This window comes from Balaenoptera borealis (assembly GCF_965194805.1).
Source record: "Balaenoptera borealis genome assembly, chromosome: 16".
NCBI lineage: Eukaryota > Metazoa > Chordata > Mammalia > Artiodactyla > Balaenopteridae > Balaenoptera > Balaenoptera borealis.
In genome coordinates this window covers 28,431,272-28,455,749 of record NC_138872.1, presented here as the reverse complement: position 1 = coordinate 28,455,749, position 24,478 = coordinate 28,431,272, and the positions used below count along the sequence as shown (strand labels likewise).

General features: G+C 50.2%; 1 protein-coding gene across 3 annotated transcripts in view; it reads left to right on the top strand.

Moving 5' to 3' along the window:
• The window catches only part of ANGPT4 (angiopoietin 4), a 42,803-nt gene extending 25,031 nt beyond the window's left edge, over positions 1–17,772 (top strand). The window contains exons 5-9 of one of the 3 annotated variants that reach the window (XM_082359869.1): positions 2,667–2,782; positions 5,390–5,491; positions 6,942–7,108; positions 12,205–12,335; positions 13,306–17,772. In XM_082359869.1, the coding sequence (XP_082215995.1) occupies positions 2,667–2,782; positions 5,390–5,491; positions 6,942–7,108; positions 12,205–12,335; positions 13,306–13,466 (677 nt within the window). In that variant the 3' untranslated portion in view covers positions 13,467–17,772. Of the gene's footprint in view, positions 1–2,666; positions 2,783–5,389; positions 5,492–6,941; positions 11,134–12,204; positions 12,336–13,305 lie in introns of those variants that run through there. The other 2 variants (XR_014235615.1, XM_082359868.1) reach the window with 2 other exon arrangements.
• Positions 17,773–24,478: the final 6,706 nt, after the last annotated feature.

The following is a 24,478-nucleotide window of genomic DNA, read 5'->3' as shown; positions in this document are numbered from 1 at the left end:
AGACCCAATGCAGCCAAAAAAAAAAAAACCAATAGTGATGGATTCCAGACACTATGGCTGGCAGCGATTTAGAGACAGAGGATGGCACCATGGCTGCATCTAAGGTGGGCAGGCCCCACCAGATAGGAGTGTGAGGCCTGAGGTAGCCACAGGCAAGAGAGGTGAACACCTTCCAAACCGTGAGATTAGGAGTGACCCGAACCCATCACTGGCTTGTGCATAGAGCCGTAGCAATGAGGCTGCCAAAATTAATCCTGTAGCTCAGCCAAAGGCACGGGGCCTGGGCCCAACACCTCTCCCCACAGGCTCACCGCTAACCCAGTCTCCAGCTGTGGCCCAATGTCTGTGCACCAGTCTGGGTGAGAGGTTGTATAGGGGACTTTGCCTCAGGCACCCTTTGACCAAATGCATGTCCTGCCCCACTGTCACCAGGGAGAGGCACTACGGGTTGTTTCTCCCTACTGTCTAGATGGAGAAACTGGAGGAAGATTAGTCACCAGGTGTAGAACAGAAGATTGGACGGAGACGGGCACAGGAACCAGGCATCCATGAAGGCCAGCAGGAAGCCTGCACCCCCTCTCTGCACAGCTTTGTCCTAGGCAGGTGGAGGCTGGCAAGGGGTGGAGAACTCGGGGCATTCAGAAGGTTAGAAGGACGGGGACACAGGTAGAAAAGACCTAACCCATGCATGGTATCAGAAGCAGCATTCGTTAACGAGGTCTGTTTGTCCAGCCTTGTATGGGCTCAGTAGTGGAGACCCAAGGGGAGGTGGGTAGTAGGAAAGGTACTGGCTCTCCAGTCAAATGGACCAGAGTTCAAGCTCTGGCTCCTTCACTTACTAGCACTGGCACTTTGCACAGGTCATTTAACATCTCAGAGTCTTGATTTTCCTGACCTATAAAATGGGAATAATAATAGCTCCTATCTCTCAGAGTTCTGGCGCAGAGCATCAGATGAGTTCATACACATGAAGGGGCTGAGCATGGTGCCTAGGGCCAAAAGGGGGTGAAGCTGGTACAAAGTTTAAGGGGGGGTCCAGGCTGAGGCCAAACTATGTTGCATGTCAATACTGGTCCATCCTTGCCGTTATGCTCCCTGAAAATACTTTTCCTGGCACCAGACTGCCCCTGACAGTACCTGGCTAAGAAACACCACAATGCATGGTGGGTATTTCACTTTAATTGCTATGATTGTCGTTAAGGCTATTGTTGTTGACTAAGGAAAACAATAGTGGACAGACCCTGAGAAGAGTGGCTGGAAATCTGAGGCCACCTCCTAGCTCTGCCCTTGCCTAGCTGGGAAAGTTGGGCCTGTCCCAGCTTGCCTCTAGGCCAGCAAACTACCAGGCTTGGCTAGACTCCAGTTCCCCAGGGACCAGGGGCCTGGCAGATGGGGCCGTGGAGACCCTGCCCAGGGAATGTTTGTGCACAGACTGGGATGGATTTGGGGCCTTTGTCCCTTCATTTGTGATCTGGGAATAACAGCCTCATTTTAACAGGGCCTCAGCTCCAGGACCCAGGATCCAGGTTCAAGAATGAGGCCAAAACAGGAAGTCCCACCCCTTGGTAGCTTCCTGGCTCCTCACTGGTCAGGATACCTATCCATCTGGAACTTTAGCCCTATCCTTGGATACCCACCTACCCAAAGATTGGTTTCTGGTGGAATCATAGCCCAAACCTCTAATTGGATCCCAAAAAAGGAGCCAGAGAGGGTGTTTGAAACCTCTGTAGTTTTTTTACCAACAGTCACTTTTTTCAGGTTAATCCTGGAGGCCTCCAGGGCCCTGGTGGGATTTGGCCATTAAATTAATATTCTCCCTTAAGGCCAGAGGTCAGCTCCCAGGGAGGGCATAATGAGGGGGGCCCACCTAAGAGCTGCAGGGATATCCAGCTGGTAGAGTGGGCTGTGGAGGGGACCCTGGGTGTCCTACCTCAGGGAGCTCCAAGGACAAATCCCCCATAAGACCTGGAGAGAGGGAAAGCCCTGCCCAACCCCTCCCACCCGACCCAGCTGTGTGCCCTTGAGCCAGTTACCTCACTTTTGGGCCTCAGTTTCCTGGTCTGTGAAATGGGGAAGTACCTCAGTGGAGTTCAAGCCCCAATTACCTGTCCTGGAAGACTCTAGCAGCCTCATCTCTGGCCTTCCTGCTTTGAGTCTCATCCCCTCCAATCTCTGTTCTATACTCTGGCCAGAGGGCTCTTCTTCTGCACAGTCTGGGCTCCTCAGCCTGGCATTCAAGGATGAAATCTCAGCCTCATCTCTCCTTCCTTAATGATACTCTCTGGTCCCTCAAACAGCCAGAGCTTCCTCTGGCCTTAGCTCTGGATCTGGGTGTGAGTCATCTCCTCTTTGTGGCCTCAGCCAAATTCCCCTCACCACACCCCAATCCCTGCACACACAGGACTGTTCCCACCTTGGAGCCCCTGCATATGCTGTTCCCTCTGCTGGAGACACTCGCCCTTTCTCCACCTGGGTGGCCTCTGCTCCTCGTCCAGGTCCCAGCTCACTGTCAGCTCCTCTACGAAACCTTCCAGGGTCCGATACATCTCCCTATCCCCAACACCTCCCAGCCCAGAACCTGGCACAGAGCAGACGGGAGTGCCCACCTGACCCCTTCCCTCTCTCCTTAGCTCACTTCCAATTGTTTTTACCTTGTCCCATTGCAGCGTCCATGAGGGCAGCTGAGCAGGTGTTCCAGGACTGTGCAGAGATCCAGCGCTCCGGGGCCAATGCCAGTGGCATCTACACCATCCATGTGGCCAATGTGACAGAGCCCAGAAAGGTTAGGGGGCTCCCTGAGGGCTGAGGCTATCAGAGGGTGCTGAGCCAAAGGACTCTCAGACAACCCTACACCCAACCCCACCCTGCCCCCACCAACATCACCTCCAGGCCTTGTCCAACATCTGAGATTCCAGAGAAGGTGGGGGTGACCCTACCCTCTAGAGCCCCCACTCATTCAGGGGTCAGATCATGCGGTTAAAGCAGAAGTTCCCAAAGTTGGCAATGCATCCTTCTCCAGCATGTTTTCCTGGGATGCTTTTAAGTTGGAATAGCAATAAATGGTTCTGTGTTGGTTCAGATAATGCTAGCTGATACAGCAAACAAACCTGCAAGAATTTCAGTTCCAGGGGCTTAACACAAAGAAGTTTATTTCTAATTTACTTACAGTCCAGTTGAAGGCAGTTGTGGGAGCTTGCTTTATATGGGAAATTAGAGACCGGGGCTGATGGAAGCTCCACCATCTTCAGTGAGTGGCTCCCAAGGTTACCCAGAACTTTGAGGTCCAGTTATCAGATGTGGGGGGGGAGGGCAGTCAAGGGAAAATGTGGATGTCAGGAGGGAGGGTTTGGGGGCCAGGCCCAGAAGTGGAAGAGTTTGGGGAACAACTAGCCAGTCTTCCCACTTCATATTCCCTTTTCAGTTTTCTTTCAACCCTGCTGAATATATCAAGGAGAATGGCTCAGATTATCTTTAACAGTTCTCACACACCTGCTAAATCCCCCTTTTTACAAAGAGAGATCAGGCCCTCAACCTCTAGCTAGAATTTTGTAACACTATTTTGTTTTCTTTATATATATTTTTAAAATTATCTGAATAAAGGCAAGTGTTACTAATTTTCCCTCTATGGTACTAATAAGATTTCCTTTTAAGATGCATTTAGTCTGAGTATTTATTTAAGTAAAAAAAAAAAGACACCATTTTTTTTAACATCTTTATTGGAGTATAATTGCTTTACAATGGTGTGTTAGTTTCTGCTGTATAATAAAGTGAATCAGCTATACATATACATACATCCCCATATCTCCTCCCTCTTGCATCTCCCTCCCACCCTCCCTATCCCACCCCTCTAGGTGGTCACAAAGCACCGAGCTGATCTCCCTGTGCTATGCAGCTGCTTCCCATAAGCTATCTATTTTACATTTGGTAGTGTATATATGTCCATGCCACTCTCTCACTTCGTCCCAGCTTACCCTTCCCACTCCCCGTATCCTCAAGTCCATTCTCTATGAAAGATACCATTTTTGAAGTAAATATTTTATATGAAATTAGTTCAGCTATGGTGGAATTTGGGAAGGTGTGAATAACTAAAATTTGGGAGCACTGATAGAGAGGGAAGAGCTGGCTTGGGAGGCAAGAGATCTGGGCTCAAACCTCAGCTTTACTTTTGACTCATTTGCCTTGAGCAAGTCCTTTCCCTTCTCTGGGCCTCAGTTTCCCTTCCTGCAACCTCTGCTACCCTCACAACAGATACCACTGTCTTCTCTCCCTGAGCAGACCTTCACCATCTCAGAGCCTCTACTCCTGCTGCTCCCTCCACTGGAAACGCTATTCCCACTCATCTCTGTCTGGCAGGCACATCATCATCCAAAGCCTTGTTCCAATGCCACCTCCCCTGGGAAGCCTTCCAGGATTGCCCTGTGACTCCCTGGGAACTCTCTGTGTAGCTGCCCAAATATTCATATTCAATAGTCTGCCAGCCCTATCAGTCTGCTAGCCTCCTCCAGACCAAGCCAGCCCTGGGGGTTAATTTATCTCTGATTTGTCTCTGATTCACCTAGTACAGGGGCAGGCACCAAGTGTTTCCTCATCAAACATTGAAATGTACTGAGCTGGCTGGAAAAATAATATGTGAACAAAAGTTAAACTGAAAGATGTGATTGTGGTGGATGGTAAGCTCTTTGAAAGAATCATTCTGTCTTATCCATATTGGCATTCCCCATGCCTTGAACGGAACCTGGCACCTAGTAAGTGCTCAGAAAACATTTGTCTGCTGAATGTAATAACATTTCCTTTTTTTTTTTTTCGTATTTTGGCCGTGCCGCCTGGCATGCAGGATGGTTCCCCAACCAGGGATCGAACCTGGGCTTCCACAATGAAAGCACGGAATCCCAACCATTAGGCCACCAGGGAACCCCTGTAATAACATTTCCTGAGTCTACACCATGTGCCAAGCACTTTACACCTCTTGGCATTTAATTCTTACAGCAACCCTGCAATAATAGCCAGTGAAAGGCCTCCATTTACTGAGTTCCTAGTATGTTATGTGCCAGGCTCTGTTCTTTTGATGGATGACTCATCTCATTTAATTTTCACAACAATCCCAGCGTGCAGATGAGAAACTGAGGCACAAAAAGGTTAAGATATTAACATCCCCATTTTACAACTGAGGAAAAGAAGGCTCCGAGAGGACATCACTTGCCCACCATTTTAGAAAAATGAAGACAACGGGTGTGGGACTTGGACCTGGATCCTTGGGATGCCCTTGACCACCAAGCTCACCTGTTGCTCTGTGAGGTTCTGTCAGCCAAATCACCCTCGGGCTGGCCCAGACCTGGCTTCTGGCTGCCTCCTGGGACTTCCAACTTCCCACCTCCCCAATTTCCTCCAGGTGTTCTGTGACATGGAGGCCAGTGGAGGTGGGTGGACCCTCATCCAGCGCCGTGAGAATGGCAGCATGAATTTCCAACGCAACTGGAGGGATTACAAACAGGTAACATTTCTGCCCTGGGGAGGAGCTTGTCAGCTCTGAAACCTGGGGCAGGAAGTGGGTTGTGGGCAGGGGTCTGGTTTGCCCCCAACCCTTCTCAGAAAAAAAATCAGCCCACCTAAACCAACTGCCTTCAAACAGATTTGACCAGTGCAAATACGCTATCAGGGACTCCATCACCCGAAATTGAACCCTCTTTTGGCAAGTCCTGACATATATCCTAAGAATGAAAGTTTAAGTTTTATTTTGTTTTAATTTTTGGAAAAGATAATACATATACATTGCTAAAAATTTTTAAAGAATACAAAAAACGGAACAGAAAAAAGTGATCTCCGCTGCTCACACCTGGCTGCACTGCTTAAATGAATGTCTTTGTCTTAGCACACATACATGACTACATCTGCAGGAGAGATTTTTTAAATTCAGAATTGCTGGCTTAAAGACCCCATGCATTTTACAAGACGAGGAATAGTGCCTGATTGTCTTCCAATTTTTTAATTAAATTTTGGATAAAGGATTTTTGGCAAGCTGACTTAAAAGCTCTTAAAGTCTTTAAGAGCAAAAGAAATAGAAAAAGATACACAGAAATACAACAATACTATTTTTTGTGTGTCTGCTTGCTGTTCCTTTGATAAATACTTTTTAAAAGGTACCAAATTAATCTATGAGTGTTCTTGAACCAATTGGGTTTTAAAGAATCATTCAAATGGCAAAGAGAAACAGGGTGCTCAGAAGCAGAAATACACAAAAGACTGCTGAATATTAACCATTAGGCTAATAAGTGGTACAGCATAACTAAAATGGGGAGTGGGGCTTAGGTGTGCCCTGTCCTCGGTGCTGAATTATTGTTCTGGCCAAGGGCATTGGTCACGTGTCACTCTGGGACACTGGTGACTCCCAATGCTCTTAGCTTTACATTCCTATGTGACTGAAATTTTGCAGTGGCTGCCATGTCACTGAACAATGTTTGCTCTACCGCTTATGCAGCTGATTTAAGTTTTTAATTTTTTAATTGAGATTTAATATTCATGCAGCTAAGTGCACAAATCTTAAGTGTAAGACTCAGTGAATTTTCACATATGTATTCACCCATGTGACCACCGTTCAAAGCTAGATATACAACACTTCCAGCACCCCAGAAACCTTCCTTGTGTCCCCTCCAAGTCAAGACTCCCCTAAAGGTAGTAGCTATTCTGACTTCTACCACCACAGACATTTTTTTGCCTGTTCTTGAACTTCATAGATTTCAATTATGATTCATGTGATTTCAATTATTTTTAACAGGCTTTTACATTTACAAAAGTCTTAGTCTTTTTTGCTCTAGGAGTTGGGGAGCTCCTAGCCAAGTGGTTTTGGGTAAGTGTCCCCAGAGCCCGGCCCAGCCCAGCTCCTTAACCAGAGACATAAGCTTCCTCCTCGGCATGCAGCCTACCCCCATTCTCCTCTCCCCTAGGGCTTTGGCAACCCAGCCGGGGAGCACTGGTTAGGTAACGAGGTGGTGCACCAGCTCACCAGCAGGGCACCCTACTCTCTGCGCGTGGAGCTGCAAGATTGGGAAGGCAACGAGGCCTACGCCCAGTATGAGCATTTCCAGCTGGGCAGCGAGGGGCAGCTGTACAGGTGGGCTTGGGGCCCAGGCTCATGGGTGGGCTGGGAGCCCTGGGCTAGTGGCTACAGGGTATGCACCAGCGGTCAGTCCCTGGGCGTCTCCAGTTCCTGCCATCTGTCCCCCATTTGGGCGCACGTCATGGGATCCGGAGGTGGCTGGTTAGCGCTCAGCACATCCTGGCCACTGGGTGGGGTGGAGAGAATGTCGCTGACACTGCCATGCCAGGAACAGGAAGGGGCCTTCCAAGGTCAGTCACCCCGAGGCGGTCATTTTACAGAGGCCCAGAAGTGGGGAGGTGACTTTCCCAGCCTGTCCTATGCTGTGGGGTGAGGTGGAAATTCCAGGCTGGGAATCAGGGGAACTGGGCTCATTCTGGCCCTGCTCCAGCTCAGTGTGTGAACTCAGGCAAGTCAAGTGGGCTTCTCTGTACCTCTGCTTCTTAACCACAGGATGGGCTTAAATATGAGCACATTATAAAATCATCAAGGTCTCTCACCCCTCCCTCAGCCTGGTTCTTGGCTCTGTTCAGGAAAAGGAATGAACATTTCTTGAGCGCCTATTATGTTCCAGGCACATGACTCCATTTAATCCTCCCCACAACCTTCTGAGGTAAGCATTGCTCTACCTGCTTTAGCGATGTGGAAACTGAGACACAGAGCTTAAGTCCCCTGCCCAAAGTTACAAAACAGGTAGGGCCTGGTTTTGAACTCAGTTTTGCTGCCAAAACTCATGGTGTTTCTCCTACATAATGTTACGTCTCTGAGAAACTCAAGGATCTTAAAGATAAGCTATCTTGGAACCAGGACAGAACTGAATTCATAGACTCATGCTCTAGGGCCGCAAAGGACCTCACATGTCGTCTGGTTCTTCACGTGATGCTAGAATCTCCTCCACAGCCACATTCATCGTCCAGCCATGCTGGAATGCCTTCACTGATGGGAGGTCACTTCCTCCCAAAGAATCTCTGATGACTCTCTGTCTGCCTGCATTGTATGCCTAATTCCACCTCTGAGAGCTTCTCGGTGATGTGCCCCCAACCCCTCTATTAAATGCCCCTGGTTCCTCCAGCTAGCTGGTTCTGACATCCCTTCTATGGGACCCAACCCAGTCTGTTAATGTTCCTCCTTAAAGTGCAATGTCTAGAGCTGAATGAAACATCCCCGGGTCTGGGCTAGGCGGGGCTCAGCTGGATGCCTCCGACTCCTTACGCTGACCAGTGAGTAGCCACAACACCCTGCTGACTCCTCTTTAAGCCACTGACCACCAAAGCCAAGGCTTAAATCCTGACTTTATCCCTATCTCTCTGAGTGACCCTGAGCAAGTCCCTTCACCTCCTCATCTGCAAAATGGGTGCCACAGGTGTACCTACCTCATTTAAAGTGTTGTGAAGCTTGAATGAGATACTACACATAGAGCATTAATGCTGGCACTTAGTATATGTTCAGCAAATAATATTATAACATTATATTATAATATTATAATTACTGTCCCCAAGCCAGCCCTTCACACACTTGGCTGGACTGCTCTATGAGAGTTCACTGCTGTTCCCATCTCCAGTTCCTGGGACATGGTAAGTACATAACAGGAAGCTGGGGAAGCCTCCCTTTCCTACACAAGTAACAGTTAAACCTCATCTCCATGACCCAATTCTTGGGCAGCAGCTTCTGTGGCCCTAAGTCCAGGATCTGCCATTTTTCTTGGGGAAGAAACATCGGGAAAAGTATCTCATTGTGCTAAAGAACATGGCCCTGGAGCCAGATTGCCTGGGTATGAACCCTGACTCTATCACTTGTTGGATTCGTGACCTTAGACAAGTTACTTACCTCTCTGTGCCTCAGTCTCCTCATCTGTAAAATATAGTATCTATGTCATAATTGAGATAATCTGCAGAAAACGCATAGAATATGGTAAGTGTTACATAAATGTTAGAGATATACAAACAATATATTCAAAGACAGAAATATAATATTTCTGCATTTATGTATATCTCAATTATTTATGTCCATTTATACAAACATATACATGTATGTTACATTTAGAACCCCTTGCTGTGCTGTCCCCTGTGAATTTGACGCGCTGCCACTGGCTTTTTATCTGAGACATGGAGAGCTCCCTGCCCATGGTTCCAGACTGTTATGCTCAGGTTTCAAAGGGCCCACATCTATGTGACCCTTTGCAGAGCCCTAAATAATAATAATTATATATTGAACACTTGCCCTGTGCCAGGCATGGGCTGGCTCTGGTCATTTGTGGAAGAATCAGACCTGCGCTCTACCCCTCAAAGTTGTTCACAGTCCAGTGTGTCGAGTGTGTCCACAAGCAAACCCACACCCCCGAGAAGACAGGAGCTGCCTAAGGGGAAAGCACAGGGGCTTAGAGATGCTTGTGCTATCGGGGAGGGCTCCCTGGAGGAGGTGGTGCCTATGAAGAGTAGGGATTCTCCAGACAGAGAGAGGATAGAAAGGGCTCCCCAGGCAGCAGGAAGATTCTGAAAAGAAAGCAGAAAGAAGAGTTGACATGCAGCTGGCCACAGAAACCCCAAACCTGAGCAAGGCTCTTTCAAGGGCTCCGGGGATCATAAGGAATAGGCCCTGCTCATTCAGGAAAAGCTTGGAAGATCCTGGAAAACACCTAGGGACCTGGAAACTGCCAGAGAAGGGCTAAGGGGAGAGTGACAGAAACAGGTGCTGTCCCTGGGTCGCCACCGTACAGAGTCAGCTGCCTGGTGAGGTGGGGTGGATCCCCATAGGGAAGCCTAGAGGTGGCGAAACCTGGGCAGTCAGCAGCTGGGGCATGGGCATCGGGGTGGGAGGGGCACCATTATTTGTCAGACACAATAATGGGAACCCTCTGGAACCCGGCTGGGGTGCATGCATAAGCCTGCAGAGAAGTGGCCCACGGAGCGGGATGGGGGAGGCACAGACAAGGCACAGACACACGCTGACACCAGACACAGGCCTCCCAGAGGTGCCCACACACCCGGACCCGGCAACAAGCACAAGATACACACAGAGATACACAGGGACACACACAGACACACATGCACATGTGGAGGGGCTCACCACACCCCTCGGGTACACACTTGAACCTTCAGAGCACAGACTTACACAAGTGCCATAGCTACACAAACAAGCACAGACACACACCCAGGCACATGTGCAAACATACCTCAGAGAAGCCCTCTCAGGTAAACACGCACACAATCTCAGGCACAAAGACATATTCCAGAGCACACACTCAGACCCACCATAGAGATTGCTGCACAAACTTAAATGCACACATAAACACGCAGTCACAGAGACTTGTATCCAAATGCTCACGACCTCAGACACAGACTCACGCACCTTGTGTATCTCACTTGGGGGTGTCCAAGGACTCGTGTGTATGTTTGTGTTCCCCAGGCCTGAGCCATGATTATGTCCAAAGTGCATCTGAGCAATGGGTCAAGTGGGGCTTCCCGGCTCATGACTTGAGGGTCCCTTAGAGATCACAGATCCCCTTTCTGGCTCCCAGAGAGGAGGGGAAGGGAGGCTGAGGACTTGGGGCCAGTGCTGCTGCAGTGACCCCACGAGATCATTCGGCTTTGTCCAGCACTGATTCCACACAGCCCCAGACTAAAGGTGACACCAAACTTCAGCCTGCGTCCCGAGCCTGGCCTTGAACTGACATGACTGAGCCCTCAAATGGAGCCCTCAGTGGCCACAAGGAGAAGCTGGGACCATATGAGCAGGTGGGCCGGCCAGCCTGTCCCCACCCCAGGGAGCCCCTGGCCAGGTGGGCCTCTTGGCGGGGGATTTGCAACACCACTCATGCAAGCCCAGGGTGGCATATTTAAGGGCACAGTTAAGGCTTCACGGCTGGCCACCCTGAGCCAGCCCTGCCCTCACCACAGACAGAGAACACAGGTGGTAGGTGCAGGGACTGAGGTGGCCTCATGCCCAGACCCCACATTCCCTCTGGATCCCAATGGGGGCATCTCGCAGGCCCTGCCCTGGGGAACCAGGGCTTCCCTGAGCTGCCCCGGCTGCATCTGGTGTCCACTTGCCTCCACCCGTAGGACCTTCTATTGCTCCCAAACTGGCTCCCGCCTCAGCTGCCAGTACAGCCCCTGCCCTGCTACAAGCCCCCAACACTCTCTCCTGCCAGGCTCGGTGGAAGCCTGTGCCAGCCATGCACACGGGCTGGGAACACAGGGACAGGACGGGACGAATCAACAGGCACTGAACGTGCCAGGCACTTACCGTGTGCCAGTGCTGCCCTGCGCCTGTCACACGCTGAGGTCACCCCATCACAATGACGGTTAACATACTATCGTTACCGTTTTAACAGATGAAGAAACTGAAGCTGAGAGGCGAAGCAATCTGCCCAAGGCCACACAGCTGACGAGCGGCACAGCTGGGATTTGAATCCAGGCATTTTACCCCCAGAACTTGTGGTCATAATCGCCACACAGGCCTGGATGTGCCTGCCAGGGCCTCGTAGCCTGACCAAGAAATAGAAACCCTCCCCAGCTGGCTGCAGGGGTGGAAGTCACAGGGCTGGGGGTGCCTCAGGGCCCTGATCCATGTGGGCTGGTGTGGTCAAGGAAGGCTTCCCAGAGGGCGTGGGTGAGTGTGAGGAGGTGTGACAGGGCTGGGGTTGCCGGATGGTCAGCTGGGAAGGTAATGCACACAGCTCCCAAGTCAGGCCAAATGGGGCTGGGATCTGGCTCTCACCCTCATTTGTTCTGAGATCTCAGGCAGGCTCCTGTGGCTCTTGGGGGCTCTGTTTCCTCTTCTGTAAAATGGGAATGCTAAGATATTTTGAGGATTAAATGAGAATGAATTAACCCATGTAAAGTGCTTTAAACAATGCCTGGCACATAGTAGATGTTCAAAAAAATGTTAGCCATGGTCCTCATTATTATTATCATGATCATTCTCACAACTGTCCAAGACTCAGGTTCAGCCAGCTGAGGGAGGCCTGGCACACGGTGAGTGCTCTGTCCCTGCAGGCAGCAGACAGGGAGGGGAGATGCCTCAGCACAACCGGAGGGGAACCCCTTCCGCAACCATCCCCAACCTGACTGTGGGCCCCTCTCCCATCACCACCTCCGGGTGGCCTCCAGGCTTTCTCTGAGTGGGTACAGCGGCTCGGCGGGGCGCCAGAGCAGCCTGGTCCTGCAGGGCACCAACTTCAGCACCCGCGACGCAGACAACGACAACTGCCTCTGCAAGTGTGCCCAGATGCTGTCTGGAGGTGGGTGCGGGGCGGGGTGAAGCCCCACCTCCCCACAGGCACGCCTGGCTGAATACCCCCATCCCCTCCCCACTTGGGTCCTTGTGCAGCCAGGTGCCGTCAAGAGGCGGGTGCAGGTCAGGGTCTCGCTCACCCACGGCCTGGCCTGGCTGTGCCTCATCCATACCTTCCCCCCGACAGGGTCCCTGAGGTCCCCTCCAAGGTCTCACCTCCTCCTAAAGCTGGCATCACCAGTTCTCCTCTGAGACCTCTGAGAAGCACTGAGAGTGGGGCCCAGGGTGCACCCTAGGGGGGTACAATGCCTAATCTGCCCCAACCCCAGGCCTGAGACTTCCTCCCCAACCCTCCTCCTGGGCCAAGCAGGATCCGGAGGAGGGAGACCTGGGTGGAGGGGAGAGGGGCAGCTGCCCACCAACTCTGGCTTAGGCAGTGTTTTCTGTGGGGAGAGACATCAGAGAGTGGGAGATGAGGAGTGAGAGACAGAATGGGAAGGACAGAGATCAGAGGAGACCTCCAGAGGCACAGAGACAGGGACAGATGGAGACGAGAGAGACATCAGGATGGACAGACAGAGTGCTGGGCACAGAGCTACACGGGGACAGAGGGAAGTACAGAGGGAAAGATGGAGAGAGAAACGCAGACCACAGAAAGACAGATGGACAAAGTGTGTGAAAGACAGAGAGACCCAGAAAGGTAGGGTAAGGGAGAGCAAAGAGAGACAGAGAGATCAGAGAGAGACACAGAGAGACAGACATGAGTGCACTGCCTTTGGAGGCCCCATACTGAGCAGAGGGTCTGGGAGCCTCCCCCCGCCCCACCACCCAATGCCCGTTCCCACCCAGCCCCGTCTCCAGCGAGCTGGCTTCCCAGAGGAGCCAACAGCCCTGATTCATCTTTGGGGTAGGGGGCTGCCCTCACCCCACTGGCTGGGCCCCCACCTCCCCAAAGCCTCTTCCTCCCCCTCCACCAGGATGGTGGTTTGATGCCTGCGGCCTCTCAAACCTCAATGGCATCTACTACCCGGCCCGCCACCACGTGCGCAAGCTCAACGGCATCCGCTGGCACTACTTCCAAGGCCCCAGCTACTCACTGCGTTCTACTCGCATGATGGTGCGTCCCACAGACATCTAAGGAGAAGCCACGCCTGGAGGCTGGTCCTGCGGGAGGACCTGGATGTGGTTTCCTCTGAACAAGCTGGACCCAAACACAGGACACAATGCCAGGACCTTGTCCTGGACACCCTGGGTCCCCTGAGCCAGCCCTCCTTACCCCAGGAGTCCAGAAGAGTCACCTCCCTCCCTTTTTCCCTCAAGTTGTGAAATGGTGGGTGTTTGGGGGTTCCTGCCTCTGCACTGTCCCTATTTCCTCTTCCCTCCTGCCTCCTGCAGAGCCCTCCGGCCAGCTTGAGGGTCACAGTACCCTGGATGAGCTGAGAACAGATTTAATTGGGCTCCTCAAAGGAATACACGACTAATGGTGGGATGTCAGGCAGGCGGGAAGGTATTTACAGGCAGGAAACTGCCCAGATGGAGGCCCAGATTCTGTCCCTGGGTTGTTGGGAAGGCCATCTCTTGTTCCAAGCTTTCTCAGCCTCGAGATGTCCTTGAACTTTCTGTTCAGGACTGAAGGAGCTGCATCCACCCTATAACGGGAGTTATTTCCACCGACACTGTCCACCACTCCTAGGCCCCAGCATCTAAAGCTCAGACATGGTTTCTCGGGGGCTCCAGGAGATCTAAGAGGGATTCCTTTACCCCTTGAATGTCCTAGAATATATTCCAGAGAGAATAACTAGGACTCCCCTCTAAAAGTACCTGTGGTCAAGTGAGGGAGGGAAACACCAGGTTAAATCAACGTGAACAGGCATTCTTAGCTGCAGGCCTTGTCAAAGCCATTACTGTGGTCATGTGCTTAGTGACTGCCCATGAAAGGGCTAGAGTAGGCAGCTTTCCCCAAATTTATTTATTTGAAAATGGGCCCTGATTATCCCAGAGCATCTCTCTGGGCTGCAGATACCCTTGGAAAAAGCTGGTCCTCGTATGTCATGAGCTGAAACCCCAGGTCACTATCCCCATCCCCGGCTGCTTTCACCATTTCTAGCTACGAGGGACACAGTGACATTCTCAGCCTCTAAAAACAACTGGAAGGAACCTTTGGGTTAAAACAGACACACCGCCGCTGAAGAAGGGTCTAGAACTAAGTTTCCTGTCTGTGCTCCAAGACTTCTCTGGCCGTAGAAAGCCAGATCTCTGTCTGGGGGCTGCCCTCAGCACTCCCTGTGACCCCAGCTCATACCAGCTCAAGTTCAGGGGCTCTTGGGGCCCACTCTGCCTTGAACAGGACACCAATCGCTGGGTCCAGATCCCTCCTGCCTCCAAGCCAGAGCTCCTAGCCTCCTCTTGCCTTGTCCAACAGCGATGCTGCAGCTAGGGGTCCATGGAGACTGGGCGGGCCTTTGCTGAGTCTGGGAGACCAGGGGCTCCTCATGAACTTCTTTCAGAGAGGGGCCGCAGCCACTCTGCCACCCAGTCCCATTACTGTGTCACCCTCCTCAGATCTGATAAGGCCACCAAAGTCCTGTCATCCTCAGCCAACACCCGGGCCCAGCCCACGACCGACCTGTCCTACCGCCAGGTTGCGCCTCTGTCTTCAGAAGGTTTTCTGCTGGCTGAGGCTGCACAGTGGAAATGGGGCACCTTCATCCCACTGGGCTCTGCCCCCGCCCCTGAGTCCCACCTCAGCCAATCCACTGATTAAACCCAGCACAGATTAATGCTGATCTCCTTCAGGGAAACCAAAGGTTGTGGTTGCTAATGGTGACTTCAGGCAGGAGGGAAAAGTACTTAGGGGCAGGTAGCTGCCCAGAAGGCTGACACAGCCTTATCCAGCATTTGCTCGGCAAGCCTTTATTTAGTGTCTACGGTGTGCAGTGTGGTGCTGTTGGCAGGACTTTGGAGTCAGACAGACCTGCTCCAGCTCTTGAACTTGAAGCCAGTGGCTCAGCCTCTCAAGGCCTCAATCATCTGGTCTGTGAAATGGAGATGGTGATACTCCCTCCTTACTGTGCTGGGGCAGGAGGAAATGAAACCTTGTATTGCAACTTCTTAACAGAGCCTGGCATGAAACAGGTGCCTAATAAATGTTAGTTCCCAAAGAGGTGAATAGGGTGGAGAAATCGGCCCCCTAGTGCATGCCACCCCTTCTTCTGGACCCAGGGAAGGTAAGTATTTTTTTTTTTGTATCTACAGCATTTATTTTTGTACTACAAGTGTATAGGCAATGCTGTGTGGCCCAGGGACAGAACTCCTCTGGGTGGGGTGAAGGCCCAAATCCCTGTCTGCGCTCCAGTTGTCTAAGAAGACCAAGAAGCCGATTTGGGTAACCCTCATACATCTGTTCTTTAAAACATTCATCCTTCCTTCTTACTTTCCTTCCTTCTCTGTGCCAGGACTCTCAAGTGCAAGGGATAGAAACCTTATCCTGAGGAATGGATTGACTCACATACAGGGAGTCTAGGGATGGATTCAAATGTGGTTAGATCCGGCTGCTCAACTGATGTCCCTCCCCACCTCTCAGGCCTGCCATTCACCGTGCTGACCTCATTCTCAGTCAGGTTCTCTCCTGAAAGACGGCTCCAGCAGCCCCAGGCTTGTGTCCTGCCTGCTTAGCATCCCTCAGACAGAAAGCTCCCCTGTCCCAGGGATTCCAGCAAAGGCAGGATTCTTTCCAGCCAGGACTGGTTCTGTGTCCATCCCTGCGCTTATCACTGAGATTCTGGTTGACCAGACCTGGGTCACACTATCATGCCTGGAACCAGGGGGTGGGGTTAGTTCCCTCCAAGTCGTGTGGACTGGCCTTGGGGAAACTGAGGAGCCGCTTTAGGAAGCAGGGATGCTGGGCAGGCAAGAACAGAGGTTCACTTTTTCTCTTTCCATCTCTCAGACTCCCATCTCTCTTATTTCCATCTCTGCCCCTTCTCCTAGCCTCCCTGCCCCCAAGGCCTGCCCCTCAGGCTCCAGCCAATCCCTGGTTTGCCCCAGACTATCAAGGACACTGCTGTGTTCTGCCCAGAGGTGTCAGACCCTGGTTCGCAGTCCAGGCTCTGTGGCTGGAGCAGAGCCCCTGCCCTCTCTAAGCCTCCAGTTCTCATCTGTGCAGTAAGGATGGAGCGCCTGCAAACATCTAAAAGAGAGCAACGCTCACTCACCGTGGCTGCAGACATGAACAGCTAAAGGATTCTGGGTGCACAAGGCCCTAGGGGGCCTGGCTGGCGAGGTCTTGGCCTTGGATGGGTCTCCTGGAGGCCACCGCTTGCAGGAAGTGGCTTCTGAGATACCTACATCTGCAGGTTCCTATGTAGAATCCTTGTCCCCTCTCCCTGCATCAGACCAGCGTTCCCCCATTTTAGTAATGAAGAAATTAGAGCTCAGAGAGGGAAAGAGTTTCATCCGAGCGGCACAGCCAGTCACCACCTCCAGTGCACTTGCACCTATCAGCTGCCTCCCTCATCCAGAGCTCTCTGGAGGCACCTTGGCACCGACCACAGAAATGCTGGAGTGGTGTCCCCTCCACCTATATCAAGGGCTGATGGAACTTTCTGGAAAGTTTTCCAAGACTAATCTGTCTTTCCCACTGGCACCTGGTATGTCCCGATGGAGCCAGGCAGGCAGAATGCATTGTTCCCGCGATCTCTGCACGTTCACAGCAAAGGCAGTTGCCACACTGGGGGAGAGAGTTCACTGTGCACAGCCCAGAGACAACCAATCATGGGTGGGGTAGGAGGTGGCCCTTTGCAGGGGACAGGGGATAAGTCAGCATCAGGACGGTTTGTCTTGCTGGCTGGGTGATTTGACCCCTTTTTCCAGACTTTCCCCCCCTCAGTGTCCATCTGGGCCTTCACCTCTCTCATTGAAGATGCTTCGGAAAGCTAACAGTGTTGCCTTGGCAACAGCAGCATCAGCATCTTTTGATGGAGCAGCCCTTCTGCGAATGGAATCTGGTCCAGGCCACATCCAGCAAAAATGTGTTACTTTCTTGTGTTAGATTAACGTGTAATGTGGCCTGTGAGCTGCTGTTGCCTGTGTCCTGAGGGCAGGGAAGTCCAATGGCCTTTAACATCCAACACATTCCCACCCTCCCCTGTGGGACCTCTCTGAGCCTCACTTTCCTCATCTGCACAATGCAGAGACTGTGATCTAGTCATGGGGAAGTCGTGCAAATTCAGTGCAGTGGTGGACATCCAGGCCTGGCACATTCACTCATGTATTTATTCGTTCATACACGTATTCATTCATTCACATGGCAAGGACATACTGAGGACCTGCCTGGGCCAAGGCCTGCCTCGGTGATGGGGAGGGAGCAGCAAACGAGACAGACAGATGGCCACAGTCCTGAAATCATAGAGCTTTACAGGCTAGAGAGAGAGACTCGCCAAAATTTTTTTTAAAAAAATTTTTTTATTTAACTAAATTAATTAATATATTGTAAGTGAAGAAAATAAACAGGAGTTACAGATAAAAGATTTCAGAGGCAGGGTGATCAGGGAAAGACTCTCTGAAGAGGGACACTTAAATTGAGGACTAAAGGTGAGAAAGAGGCAGCCAGGTGAGGAGCTGGGGGAAGAGTAGGCCCACTGGAGGGAACAGCATGTGCAAAGGCCCTGAGGTAGTTGTGAGGAACCATAAGGAGGCTAGTGTGGGAGACTGATGCCACTGAGCCAGTGAGCCAGGGGAGAGAGGTGGGAAAAGGTACCCCCGACACCTATATCGGAAATCAACTCCCCACCCTGGTGCCCATGAAAGACTGGATCCAGCACCACTCTGCCCGAGTTGCTGTGGAGCTGGGGCAAATTCCTGCCCCTCTCTGGACCTCAGTTTCCTAATCTGTAAAATTCAGGAGAGGGATCACCTCTGTCTGAAAGTCATCCAGACCCTGGGTCTAACGTCTGTTGTGTCCACTGCCCTGAGCCTGTGCCACCAAGGGAGTCAGAAGGAGGAAGAGAAAATAAAAGTCTTGCCACTGGGCTAAACGGGAGTTAGGGGCCAGCCAGGGGCTTGTCTGGGGATAAGGGGCATTAACTGCATGGCTCCTCCCTGTTAGTTCTACACACACCACTTCTGAATCCTAGTGGGTTCTATTATTGCCCCTGTTTTACAAATGTGGAAACTGAGGCTCAGAGAAGTAAAGTGCTTTGCCTGAGGTCACACAGTGAGTTCTGGTACAGGATAAGCTGCTGTAGCAGAAAGACCCCAAAACTCAGTTAAGTTAAATATTTCTCTTTTGTGTATGTCTGGAGTTGAGCCGTCTATGTCTGGTGGGTGGCTCTGCCATCCTCCACCACAGCTTCCTTCTCTGGGAGCAGGGCAAGCTGTACCCAAAGGTGACATTTCCCAGCTGGCAGGAAGGGAAGCAAGACATCCGGTACGGCTTCCCCTCCAGCACCTGCCCTCTCACCCCAGCCTCATGTTTTGCCTGGAAGATCCCAGCAGCCTCCCGATAGAGCCCCATCTCCAGGTTTGCTCCCTCCTGGCCTACAGTCATGTCACTTCCCCTGCCTAGAGCCTTCAGCGGCTCCCAAGTACCCTGAGCCCAGCCTACAAGGAGGACTCCTCACCGCCTAGCTCAGCCCCTCTCCAGCTCCACTCCTGCTCCAGGGGTTCTTAAACTGGAGTGCAGAGGCTTCGGGCCTGAAGTATTCCTTCGGAAAAAAGGGTCCCAGATGGCCATCAGTTGTCCTAGAAGAACTGTCCATTTCCACTTGACCTTTATTGCCCTATGGAACAGAATGCAGGGCCCAGAATGCAGCAGCTGCTCTCTCTAAGTAACATGGTTCTTTGGTTCAGCCCTCTGGTTCTGTAGAGAGCTAGGTCCAAGTCCCAATTCTGTCCTTTTCAAGGATCATGCTGGAGCCTCCAAAATCCACATGAAGGCTTAGTAAATTGTAAGGGCCCTCGTACTGGGCCTGTACATAGTAAGTTCTCTGTGGCATTATTTCTCTATGCCAGGCACCCCACGAAGAACTTCCCTTAGAATATCTGGGGAAACCCTATAATGACCGTATGGGATAGGTACTATTATCATCTCCCCCTTTTACAGATGGGGAAATGGAGGTCCAGAGAAGCCAAGATACTTGGCCAAAGTCACACAGTGAGGGGTTTCAGAGGTGGTTTTGGACCCAAATCACCTGCTCCAGAGTCTTATCTTCCCTGTGACCAAGATTAAAGGAAAATAAATACATACATAAGCAATTGCTGAGTCCAAGCTGGCCAGTGCTTGAAACACACAGGAAGATAAAGGCCATTGAGTCCTCTGGATCCTCCTGGGGCAGGGACGGGAGCTTCCTTCCTGCTTCTGACTTCCTGACTCCCCTGCCCTGGCTTCAGAACGTGACCACAGCTCCGCCTCCCCCAACTCTTCTGCAAGTAGGACTTAGCTTTCTTCCTTGTCTACCTCCTCAGCCTTCTCGCTGCTCTGATCCCACCTCCCGCTGCACCCACGCAACCCCCCCCACCCCGCCCACCAGGTCCTGGGCAGGGGAGGGTCACACTTGTCACTTCCAATGTGGGAAACAAGGGAGGACTACGGGAGCCCTGGAAGTCCCCCTGGCTGGCTGAGGCCCCACCCCTCGGTCTGGGAGATGTGTCAGGACCACAGTCACCCAGGCCTGGTTGTGTCCACAAATCACAGGGGACTGGACCCTTCCCTCTCTGGGCTTCACTCTCCTCATCTGTAAAATGAGAGTGAGCAGCCCAGCCCTGCTTGCTTCACAGGGTTGCCATGAGACTCAAGTAAGATGGTCCCTTCCCTCAACAAATGTTATTGAGTGCCTACTGTGTGCCAGCAACTGTGCTAGGCTCTGTGGACACAGCCATGAACAAGACAGACAGACACCTGCTCTAAGGTGCCTACAGTCTGGGGTGGGTGGGGGGAGACAGAAATTCAATACCAAACAACCAAAAGCACAGTGACAGTGAGAGGAGAACTATACAGTGCTATTGGAGCAAGGATACCAACTTAGGGAAGGCATCCTTGAAGGACGAGGAGGAGTTAGGTGAAGAGGAGAAAGAGGGTTCCAAGCAGAGGGAGCAGCATGTGCAAAGGCCCAGGGGCTGGCTCAGGGAAAAGCTTGAGAACATTCAGGAAGCGGAAGGAAGAGGCCAGAGCTCTGAAAGAGGCAGAGGAGGCAGAGCCTTGGGTGCCAGACTGAGAAGAGGACACAAAGATGTGGTCTAAACCGAAGGAAGCCAGGGCCGTTGGGGAGCCCAGAGCCTATAGGTTTTCCCATCCTCCAATGTGAGCAATGAACCTTGAGCAAGTTACTTCCCCTCTCAGAGCCTGGGTTTTCACTCCCAGTGAAAGAGGGGTCACAATACCTATTTCACGAAGGCTTTTGAAGATTAGAGATCTATGTACTGTACATAAAAGACCCTATCCCCATGCAAAAGACTTTGCCATAGATGATGACCACGGTTATTCTCAGTAGCAGCCCATGGCATTTCTGGGTCTTCCCATTATTTCCTGTTTCTTGAACATCTGTCATTGCTAAAACTTGGTAGCCAACAAGTGGGAACGAACCCCAAAGGTTTTAGGGAAATTTTTGCACTGAGAAGAGCCAATCCATGCATTTGTTCTTTTTCCTGTCATTTGAGAAAGAACCCCAGGGTTCCACAGGAACCTAGTTTGAGAACAATAACCCAACAGAATGGCAGAACCATAGAGGAGGATCTAACAAACCTGACATCTGTGCAACAGGTTCTGATGACTATAATAAAAGCCAAGGAGCATAGAATGTATTAGCCCCTAACGGGAAATACCAAAAGGAAATTGGATAAATAGTGGTAAATTCATACCACGGAAGGGTGTATTCACTGGGGAGGGGGACTAGGGCGGCTTTTAGGTTTGTTTCTTGACCTGGGTGAGGGTACACATGTGTTTAGTTTCATCAAGAATTCATCAAGCTGTACCTCTATGCATTTTTCTCTATGTATGTTTCTCTGTAGGTATGTTGGGGAGGGGAATTATACATGTACAAATATACTGTAAACACAAAGAAGGCTGTTTAGAGAGGAATTTGGCAATAACTAACAAAATTGTGTATGCATTTTACCCTTTGACACAGTAATCCTCATTTCTAGGAATCTGCCCTAAATATACATAAACTATGCACAAAGTTATTCATTGCAGCTTCATTTGTATTAACAGAAGATTGGAATCAACCCGAATGAATAAACTAGGATACATTTATTTCTGCATATCAAATTACCCTAATCTCTGGCGAAATATAACAACCATGTGTTTTATTTTGTTCACGGATTCTGTAGATCAGGAACTCAGACAGGGTACTGCAGGGATGGCTTGTCTCTACTCCATGAAGGCTGGGTCTCAGCTGGAAGACCCAGATGGATGGAGGTGTCTGGAAGTTGAGGTGGGGCTGGGGGAGGGCTAGGAGAGGTAGGAGTGGAATCATCTGAAGGCTGTATTTCTGTCACCTGTGCTGGGATGCCCCAAAGGCTGGGCTTGGGCAGAACTGTTGACTGGAGTACCTACACGTGCCCTTTCCATATGGCTTGGGCTTGCTCCCAACATGGCAGCTGCGTTCTGAGAGGAAGCGTCCTGACAGCAAGCTTTCCAAACCGGGCCAGCAACATAATTTGCAGGGCCCAATGCAAAATGAAAATGTGGTCCTCCTTGTTCAAAAAGTAGGAAAAACGTGCCAGGAGGAGTACTGAAATATAAAGCTGTTTCCTCTCTTCTAGTCTCTCTCAACTTGTCATGGTGTTTTTTATTTACTACTAAATGTTGTTCTAAGAAAAATTAATTTTAAATTATTAGCATGAATTTTACCATTCATGTTTATATTGTGCAATGACAGTTTTAAATGCGATATAAGAGCATTTAACTCATATGTGGAATCACTGAAACTACACCATTGGTATTTCATAGTTCATACATTCTTACCAGGACAGTGCACAGCTGCACCAAACCAACTGAATTGCTTTTATTTCACTTCTTGATATTCACACATTTTACCAACACTCCCTACTTCCTACTTACTAATGAATAAGGAAGGCTGAAAGGAAAGGGAAGTACGGGGTGTCCTATGTTTCCCCTTCCTTCTATGTCCTCATTTTCAGTGTAAGTGATTGGCTAAAACAGGGAAGTAACATGACTAAGAAAGGATATGTTAAGTTTCCTTGATTGTCCTTGTTTCTTGGAACACCATTACCTTTTTTCTGTGACTTTTTCAAACTTCTAGTTTGAACAGAAAGTATAGCCTCTTTGGGCTGTGCCCCTCCTTACCAAAGATATAACATGCTTCCCTTGTACTCATTTTGAGTCTCGCTGAACGTCCATGCATTGTGGGTTCACCAGGATTCTATGCTCATGGGGCACTGTGAACACTGTATGTGAATGGTGAACACCCATATCGCATGTATCTCTTCTGCTCACACACAAGATCCATTGCCCATTGGACTTCACTTCCAATACATAGGTTCAAAGATAAAATTTAAAATTTCAAGATGACAGTTATTAAGAATTTCAAGATGTGACAGCAGAGCATTAAAACAAGAGAGGAGCCCTTCTGAGCGTGCGGCCCTACATACAAAATAAGCTTGTTACAGAAGCCACGTAGCAGGCATCACAAACGCATATACTAATAAGGTAGCAAGGAACTAATGCACACATATCTCCTGTGTGGCCACATGAGCCACCGTCCCATCAGACTTCATTTACAAAACACAAGTTCAAATATACCATCATCAAGAAGGTTAAGACTACAGCAGAGCATTGAAACAAGAGAATGATCCTTCTGAAAATCACAGACAAATGGGAGCTCCCAGAGCCCCTGCTCTAAATTACACACGTGGAAACGTTTATAGGTGATGGATATGGTTCATTAACTTGACTACGGTGGTTTCACGGGTGTATACGTATGTTAAATCTTACCAAATGCTTTGCTTTAAATACGTGTAATTCATCATGTCAGTTTTACTTCAGTAAAGCTGTTCTTTTTTTAAGTTATTAGATAAGATACAAGTTGTTATTTTCTCTTCCTGCCCGAATTTCCTCAGACATAGCATTGGGTAGACATAGAGGCTACCATATAGAATTGAGGAGATACAGATATTTCTTTTAATCCTCACCAATTCTGCAAGTAACCGTCTCTGTTCTTTAAATGAGAAAATGAGATGAGGTGACTTGCTGTGATTTATTTCCATTCTGCCCCGACTCCTTAGAAAGCACATCACAGAGCTATAATCATTGGTCCAGTGCGGCACAAGTATGAGGATTAGCAAATGATGACCCCAAATAATCCATGTGATATATGTATTATTGTTATTGATATCATTTAACATTGGGGATGAAAACAATTAACTAGACTTGGCATTTTTGGAAAGATATATTGAGAGGTACAGCTGAGGAGCAGGGAGAGATATTCAGGGAGAATATTAAAGGGCCCCTTCTGGGGGACTCCTATCCCATGGGCCACGGGGTGGGAAGAGCCTTTAGCTCTGTGGCTCAGATGGCTCACATCCAAAGACCCCTCTGGAGATTCAGTCTCCTCAGGCTATGAACCCCAGGACCCCTGTGTGGGTAGGGGGCAGGCTTTACTAGACTACTGTGATATTGTGATTTATAATAAGAAATGTATAGATTTGGTCTTCATTCTGTTTCTGGCACACAGTTCTAAACCCTTGGAATGAAGACAGGCTGGAGGTTATCACCAACAACCAATGAGTTAATCAACTGTGCCTGTGTAATGAGGCTGCCATAAAAACCCAGAAGGATGGGGTTCAGAGAGCTTCTGGGCTGGAGAACATGTGGAGGTGCAGGGAGAGTGGGGACCCAGGCGGGGCATGGGAGCTCCGCCCCCCCTTCCACATGCCTTGCCCTCCGCATCTCTTCCATCTGGCTGTTCCTAAGTTTTATCCTTTTACAATAAACTTGTGATCTAGTAGGTAAACTGGTTCCCTGAGTTCTGTGAGTTGCTCTGGCAAATTAATGAAACCTGGGGAGGGGGTCTTGGGAAACTCCGATTGATAGCTGGTCTGTCAGAAGCACAGGTGACAACCTGAACTTGAGACTCGTGTCTGAAGTGGAGGGAGGGCACTCTTGTAGGATCTGACACTAATTCCAGGTAG